At 41.8% G+C, this 8,998-nt stretch overlaps 1 protein-coding gene across 1 annotated transcript; it reads right to left on the reverse strand.

Annotated features, from left to right (window-relative positions):
- Window positions 1-200: 200 nt before the first annotated feature.
- On the reverse strand, window positions 201-1,187 carry LOC130095988 (olfactory receptor 52K1-like). Its single transcript, XM_056262602.1, has one exon. The coding sequence runs from the start codon at window positions 1,149-1,151 to the stop codon at window positions 201-203; it is 951 nt and encodes a 316-aa protein (XP_056118577.1). The 5' UTR covers window positions 1,152-1,187.
- Between the last annotated feature and the right edge of the window lie 7,811 nt (window positions 1,188-8,998).

Below are 8,998 nucleotides of genomic sequence, written 5' to 3' on the forward strand. Positions count from 1 at the left end.
TGCATTTGTGTAGGTTTCCATCTCTATTAGATTTTTTAGATGTGTTTTGTAAAGAAATCAAGTGCATTCTTTTTTCTTTGTATTTATCGTGCATTTATCTACAAATTATCATTCAGCTTTTATCAAAACAATAGTTCATTGTATAAAAGTTATGTGTTCTATGTATTATCATGTTGTATCCATTCGTTTGTAAAAGCCATTCAGTTTTTTAAAGGAAATACCTTTGCATTTATAAACTTTAGAAATGTTAGTCGTATTTCTTTTGTTCTCCATCCATAGATTAGTGGGTGTAGACAACTTGGAAACAATAAGTACATGATGCTTATAAATATACGGTTGCTAGAAGAAATGTTATTCCTTATTCTATATGACAAAAATGCAATCAAAGCAGAAATCAAACTAAGCGTCATAATAATAATGTGAGTAATGCAGGTATTAATGGCCTTTAAATGAGTCTCACCAGATCTAAACACAGAAGAGAAAATGACAACATAAGATACAGTAATAAGAATAAAATCAGCAGTGGTTATAAGGAAAGCACACAAAAGTCCTACAATATTATTAACAGATATATCTCCACATGCTAACTGAACCAACGCCATGTGTTCACAAAAAGAGTGATCAATGACATTTGTTGCACAAAATGACAGTTTTCCAGCCAGAGAGACCATGGTGACAATAAGGAGTCCATTTCTCATTACTGGCACAACAACAAACTTTAGAAAGTTAGAGATTTCCATGAATTTATGATAATGAAGAGGTTTGCATATTGCAAAGTAACGGTCCAGTGCCATCCAAAAAAGCAAAGTAGATTGAAATGTTCCAATAAAATGAAGGCCAAACATTTGTATCAAACAACCAGTTAGAGATATCCCACTCCAATTAAACAAAAAACTAAGAAGCATGTTAGGTACAAAAAATATAGGCATGATCAAGTCTAACACTGCCATAACTCCTATTAGTACATACATAGGAGAATGCAGAGACGTTTGAGATTTGATTAAATATATGAGAATACTATTTGCTGTGATAGCTAATAAAAACATCAGAAAGAAAGGGATAAATAACAAAGGCCTCCATTCTCCTAGGCCGTAGAAACCAATCAGATTGAAGTCTGTGAATGAAATATTTTGTGTAGGTAGATCCTTCATGCTGAAAAACTCTTCTGCACACACAGTGTTCTGTTCAAATAAACGAAGGTAATGAAACTGAGAAGAGAAATTATACAGTAGTTGACCAAGTTTCACTTTTTAAAACATCAACATACAGCATTGTCATATTTTCTACTGTGCCAGAATTTTGCACCAAACATCATCTCTGTAGTGTAAAGCTAAACCATTGCTTCGGTACTGTTAATGCTAATAAACAAATTGAAAAAAAAAAAAAAAAAAAAAACACCTTTACCCTACTCACTTTTTTTGTATTGTTAAACTGTGATGCAAATTTACATGCTACATTTTAAACTTAAAGTCAGAAGTAAATTGAATAATTCATCGTATGACCACCATGCAATTCATATATAACTGCAGTAAATCCGATATATTAAATCTACCCATATATTTGTTAATCTGAGCTCTTCCCATTGGATTGTTGAACAGATACAATTTACAATTTATTATATTTCAGATGTGTTATATGTTTTACTTGTTAGAGTGAAATGAAGACTTGACTTGTATCTTGGTCTCTAAAAACACTGTGTTGTGTTCCCATGAGTCTGTGTGCTACTCCCATTGAAGAATAGAGCTCAACGCCACCTGTATCATGGGGTTTCAGTGTCTGTGTCAGAAAGTTTTTTCTGAGTTGTAGGATTTTTGTGGCTAACAAGCTAAAAATGTCATCACAAATACAGCGTGAACTAAAAGATTAAGGAATGAAATTGTGTTGTGGGGGAGCATATCAATTATAGGGCCATGCTGCCCAGCTTTATTTGGCACATAATGAACCTATGAAAAAGGGTCCTATGTTCCCTAGTTCACCTGTCTATTAACACACATTAAACAAACTTTTTATACGATCAGGATTCATTTTCCCAGGGCCCTATCAACTTCATGAACTTTCATTCCTAACCTAAGGAAGCTGACCATTTGTGATTCCATTCAACCATTTTAGTTCAGTTCCCTCAAGTCTAGTCTATTATACTGAGAGCCATATGGCAGTGCTGAGGAATAAAAAACCTGTTTGACGAGTTCCCAAAATGTCATATTACTGTAAGAATAATCATATTCCGCGATCGCAACATCTACCTCCGCCCGGAAGAAACCTCGGACATCAAGCTCACGCTTCTTTTCAAACCAGCCGCACAAAAAAGCCATCTCAAAGCAAGTAAACGTTACAATCTAAAATAATTGCTGTTTAAGGTTGTCTAGACTCTAGAAGCAAACCTTGGGGTCTCCGTTGAAGTAACTGTTTTGATTTGATCTGTCCTGAGAAGATCTCACTCTCACTCTCTCTCTCACTCTCTCTCTCTCTAACTTTCTCCCTCCAATACTTCGTATTGCAATCATTTTGTGTAATTGTTTGTTTTTGCTGTGCATATTTACTCGAGTAGTTCATGTAATCTTTAGTTGTGTTTATTAAATTCCATCATCGTTTGAAGTGAATTTGTCTTATTGTCCATACTTTTGAAGTCTCTGCAAATGTCTAAGATCTAAGTTGCCAAGCTCTACCTTGTTAAATTTTAGAAATATCTAAAGTGCCTTACACGAAAATATCTTTCCTTTGTGGCCACAGGGAAGTTATTTGTTGTTTACAGGCCGGTAAATCGTGATAGTTAAGTCTTGTTTCCAGTCCGCCGGACGGACAGATTGCATGACCAACTAAATTTGAATCACATGAAAATTTACCTTTATAATTGATCCGGTTTTATCTACCCATAGTAATAATCACCACGAGAAATCATGTTAATTATTCATATGTGGTGAGGTTTAACCTGTTCCTTATTTGAGATAATAAATATTCATTATTTTGTGAATATTACCCCCATGTGAGTTAATATTCCCCCAAAACAAACTCATTGCCGCTACAGTAGCCTACAGCCATTTGTAGTTTACAAATATTTAACTAATTGAATTATGAATTTATTGTTCAATTTTAGTTGCTGCCACGTTTTTTTTTTTTTTTTTTGCATGTGGTACCATAAAAATTAGTATTAGTTCAATAACTTACCTTTCTGTCAGTTTTCACCTGATAAAACAGTGAGTAAGAATTATACTTGTGTATTGACTCGGAAGTATGTAGACGTCTTTTTGTCGAGTGCTGTTGCCAAGGTGAATCGTAATTTCGGAGCTCCATTGATCATGGCTTTTCATAGTTGTGGTGCACGTGCTTAACTCAGAGTCAACCTACTCAGAGTTGATTGAACTAGCTCAATTCAGCTATTCTGAAACCAAAAACTAAGAGTTTCCCATCTGAGGGTAAGTCAACTCAGAGTTCAAGTTTTAATTCAGAGTTGGTTGAACCTCCTTATTGAAACAGGCCCCTGGACACGACTGATTCTCTAATCTCATCCTGTATATAAGCTTTAAATTCATGGGTATTTAATTTTTGTCATATATATGAAAGCGTAGCGTAAGTTCCGCCAGAAAGACTCAATTGTGACGTCATGTATTACCTTCTCATCTATCCAATCGCGTTCTAATACATGAAGTATAAAAGATCCTTACTTACACTCGTCTGAGTTCGCAGATGCTGACGCTTTCACTTTCCACCATCTTCCCCACCTCCACCAAGACGGTCTTCGCTCCATCCTTTCCACCACCACCAGGTCGGTCCCTTCCAAAACCCCAAGGGGGGGTCGGCTGCGCCCCTGGCTTCATCTTCAAGCAGGATATGCAGAATTCGTACCCTCGGATCGCGAGTTTTGGACGGGGCCTACGCCAAAGAACTTTATTGCATATATGGCTTGCTGGGCTGTTAATAAAATGCATTATTGTACAGTATCTTATCTCCCGAGTCTTTCTGGTAGAACTGTTATTCTACAACATTAAATCCAGCAATGTTTTTGTAAACAGTTATTCTGAAAAATATTGAAATATAATAATGCATTCAAACATTTTGAACTCTTGCTTGACTCAGACACACACAGACATCAACAATCAGTATATGAATCTCAACAATGTTGACAATAAAAAGTTTCATGTCGCAATGCATGCTGGGTGCTAGGATAGTATAAAACGTACTCGGTTACTAACGTAACCTCGGTTCTCTCTAGAAGAGGGAACGAGTACTGCGTAATATCTTTCTTACACTAGGGGAAAAACTCTTTTCTGGGTACGTTCCGAGTACGTTCTCTTACGAGAGGTTCTCTCGAAACGGATAATGAGATCGTTTCTCACCAGTGATTGGCCATGCAAGGTTTCTGTAAACGCTGCTATGGCTGCGACATACACTTTGAGCGTGAAGGGGGTACTGCCCTCATCCAGAAGCTCTTGTAAAAAGGAGAGAATCTCCGTAATGCCACAGCGTTGTGGATCCAGGTTCCGAGCCGAGCACCAGCCGGAAAACACTGACCATTTAGAAGCGTAGAGCTGTCTAGTAGAGGGCGCTCTAGCCTGTGTAATTGTATTCAGCACTCCTACTGGGAGATCAGCGGGTAACCGTTGATCGCCCATACGTGCAGGGCCCATTAGTCGGGGCACGGGTGCTAAATTGCCCCCCTGGCCTTAGAGAGGAGATCCTTCCTCACCGGGATCGGCCATAGGGCTGTACTCACTATCTGCATCAGCTCCGGGAACCAACTTTGGTTCCTCCAAAGCGGCGCTATGAGGAGCACAGAGCATTTGTTCTCCCTGATTCGCTTGATCACCTGTGGCAACAGCGCGATTGGGGTAAAGCATAGAGCGGGTGGCTTGGCCAGTCGTGGGTCAGCGCGTCCTTGTCTTTTGCGAAGAACAGTGGGCAGTGCGCTTTCTCTGACGACGCAAAGAGATCGATTTCGGCTCTGCCGAAAATGTCCCATAATAACTGGACTACCCGAGGGTGCAGTGACCATTCCCCCGGGGGAACGTTGTCTCTGGACAGCATGTCTGGACCCACATTCTGACAGCCCGGCACTTGCAACACCGTTAGCGAGCGTAGGTTGTGCTGAGACCACACAAGGAGGCGTTCTGCTAGCGCATGAAGGCTCCGAGATCTGAGACCTCCTTCTCGGTTTATGTGAGACACCACCGCCATGTTGTCCATGCAGACTAGGACATTGTGGCCCCTTAAGAAGGGGAGAAAATGCCCCAAGGCGTTCTCGACCGCTTTCATCTCTAGACAGTTTATGTGCATGCACCCTTCCTGGGCTGCCCACAGGCCAAAGACTGGCCTGCCCTCGTAGAGGGCGCCCCAACCTGAGTTGGATGCGTCTGTCGAGATTACTTTTCGTTTCGAGATCGTTCCCAGACTCACGCCTGACTGGTATAAGTCTGACACCTACCAGGGCTCCAGTGCTGTAATACAGTTCTGGGTTACCCAGAGGGGAATATGACCAGAGGTCAACGCTCGAAACGGGACCCTTGTTTTCAGCCAGTGCAGGAGAGGGCGCATGTGAAGTAAGCCCAACCGAAGCACTGCCGAGGCCGAAGCCATAAGGCCAAGCATCCTCTGAAATTTTTTGAGAGGGAGAATACAGCCGACCTTGAAGGACGCCGCTGAGTGCTGTATCCGCAGCGCGCGCTGTGACGTCAGCTGGGCTGTCATGGATACGGAGTCTAAGTCCGTTCCCAGAAAATATATTTTCTGGCTGGGAGACAGCGAGCTCTTGGTACAGTTGACTTGGAGACCCAAATCTCATAAATGACTGAGCAATAGAGCCCTGTGCACTATCAGCTCCGTCTCTGACTGGGCTAGAATAAGCCAGTCGTCCAGATCGTTCAGTATCCGCATCCCCTGAAGTCTCAGGGGGGCGAGAGCCGCGTCCATGCACCTCGTGAATGTGCGGGGTGCTAAAGACAGACCAAACGACAGGACGGTGTACTGATAGCTCTGACCCTCGAAGGCGAATCGCAAGAAAGGCCTGCGAAGGGGTATTATTTGAATCTGAAAATAGGCATCCTTCAGATCCACTGAAATAAACCAGTCCCTCAGACGAATTTGCGCGAGGATTTGTCTGGTCGTGAGCATTTTGAACGATCGTTTCATAAGGGCTTTGTTTAAGCGCCTGAGATCTAGGATGGCTCTGAGACCTCCATCCGTTTTGGGCACCAGGAAATACCTGCTGTAGAAACCTGATTGGCTCTGTATCAGAGGAACAGTTTCTATAGCCCCTTTGTTCAGCAGTTTCACTATTTCGGCACAAAGTAAATGTGCTACGTCGTTTTTCACTGTAGTTTCGACCCTGGCTTGAAAGCACGGGGGTCTACAAGAGAACTGCAGCGAATAGCCTCGCATTATAGTGTTCAGCACCCACTCTGACACGCCCGGGATCATTTCCCATGCTTCAAACACAAAGCTAGAGGGAGAATGACATCTGGGCTCTGGCCGCTGTGTGTGTGTGCGCAGCATCTGCCAGAGGGCGCGCGCATATAGAAGCGTGTGCGCTCTCTGCACACAGAACACACTTCGTGTTTATTGGTAAAAACTTTGAGTGAGCGAGTGCAACAGGGGAAACATTGGGTCTCATTCATGAAACATTCGTAAATACACGAGTAAATATGAAAGTTATTTGCGCGTAAAGAGACCTTCCCAAAAACTCATCTCCTGATTCACAAATACTTCGTAAACGTCAGATGTGATAGTGAAATGTGTGTGTGTGTTAATGAATTCCAATTAGTCGTAAATGGGACGCGCGTGCACACTCATTCTCAATTACCATAAATCCCGCCCATTAAATCCGACTGACAACTATATATGGGCATCATATTAAGACACCAAAAGAAGGATTTCAACATGTCTTCTCAAAAGCGAATGAAAAATTTCTCAGATGCAGAAATCGAAGTTTTATTATCAGAAGTTCATTCAAAACACCACATTTTATTTTCAAGCGTATAGGCTACATAGTGGCATATCAGGTCCTAAAAAAAGGAAGCTTGGCAGCATATTACAGATGCAGTTAATGGAGTTTCATCTGTTAATCAAACAGTCCCAGAAGTAAAAAGAAAAACCGTATGTAATTACTATATATAATATTTTTTTCAAAATGCTGTGTAAATATGTACCCGATTAAGGTGAATTAAAATGCAGCCTTAGTTATTAATGAGCAAAACGTTTGGATGTTAAACTCACTATTTACGCGTGGCTGGGAGCAGGTGTAGATTTCTTTCGTACCAACTAACATTTGGAAAATACGAACATTTTAATGAATCCGAAAATTTACGCCAGAACCACTTTACACACAATTTACACAAAAATTCGTTCTGCTCGTGTTTCATGAATGAGACCCAGTGTTTTTGAGTAGGGGTGAGCACTGTACAGTGGGCACATTTCCTACATTTAAAACACACACGGTGTGAGCCGGTTTTATTGATGTGGGCCATGAATGAGTGTGTGTCACTGAACGGGCCTTGCTTATGTGTAGGGGTTGGCACTGGGAAGTGGGCACGATTCCTACATTCATAACACCTTCGGCGTGAGCCGGACAAACAGACATAATGCTCTTTTTGAGATTTGTCTGGGTAGCCGTGAAAACGGCCTTTGGGTACAGGCGAGCGGGTCGTGTGACAGGCTCGTTGGTTGTGAAATTCACGTCTCCAGCCGCCTCTGATGAGGGAGCTGAGAGAACAAGGTGCGCTGTCTTTGATGGCGGACTCAACCATCATCGTCTTCTCTGAGTGGTCAGGAAGACTTTGAAGGCTCAGGGGGAGACGACCTGTGGCGGCTGGAAGAGCGCGAGCGCTGCCGAGGCTCTCCAGGACGACAGTGCTGTGAAGCTGGCGGCGGAGGCGGTGGTGGCACTGAGTTCCGGTTTGTAAAGGTTGTCACGATTAATACCGTTCCAAATTATCCTACATCCTCCCCAGGACATATGGATAATCCCGCGGTAACTAAAGAGCCTATCCTTTAGTCGTGCCTTTAAGAGTTAAGCGATCAGTCTCTATAAATTCGTATTCTATTATAAAGATAATAAATTATAAATATAATAGATTTCCCCTTTATAGTATAAGTCTACTTTTTTAGGTACTCTTCAACCGTGTTCGCTATACAACAATAACCCTGTCGTAAGCTGCCTCTTTGGCTAGGCTTTTTAATCAATCAAATCTCACAGTGATTATTCTTATATCAAAAGAATGCTCACCCTCTGGTCGTTTCCTTCAGTCGGGATCTTCCTGATCCGGAAAGAAGAATGTGACACGTACTCAAGAATCCAAGGTCCAGTCAAGATGATTATAATAAATGTTTAACAATATTTATTAAAAGAATCAAAATGAAAAAGAATACTTGTTACAGATTCCAAAAGGAGTACAAATTCTAACAGAGTAATACTAGCTAGGCTTAAAGCTTCTTGCATCCGATAACTGCTGGTGTACCGGACTGGAGATTGCAAGGAAGAGCAAATGAGTCCTGTCCAGGTCTCTTCTTTTATGGTGTAAATCCAGCCGTCGTCAGCATAGTTAACAGAAGGCACACACATACATACAGTACAAATGTAAAACACATGACTGTTATTTCTATAAGGCATATGACTGTTATTTCAATATCACGAGTGTGACTTGCTGGTCCAGCAAGTGTAGTCCTGCTTTTCCTGTGGAAGCATGATATAATAGTTCCTTTGTATTTGTGGACAATGACCCTTGTCATTGCTCTCTCATGTGGTTTTGAGAGGTACAGAGAAGTACAACAACTTTACTATTCAGCATAATATTTTTAGATAGTTATGTGTTTCATTAACATAGTCAGCTCACCCGCTGCATCTCTAGACACAGACTTCTTATTGTGACCCTTTCGGCGCTGACGTCGAGTAGGAGGGGTAAATGAAGCGAAGGAGGTGCCACTCTCAGGTGGGCCTTCATCCCCCACCACAACAGGTTAGGCGGCTGCTGTTTTGAGCGACCTGTCGCAGAACTGGAACGCCTCGGGA

This window comes from Rhinichthys klamathensis, unplaced genomic scaffold (assembly GCF_029890125.1).
Source record: "Rhinichthys klamathensis goyatoka isolate OS25496 unplaced genomic scaffold, OSU_Roscu_1.1 h1tg000194l_1, whole genome shotgun sequence".
In the NCBI taxonomy this organism is placed as follows: Eukaryota; Metazoa; Chordata; class Actinopteri; order Cypriniformes; family Leuciscidae; genus Rhinichthys; species Rhinichthys klamathensis.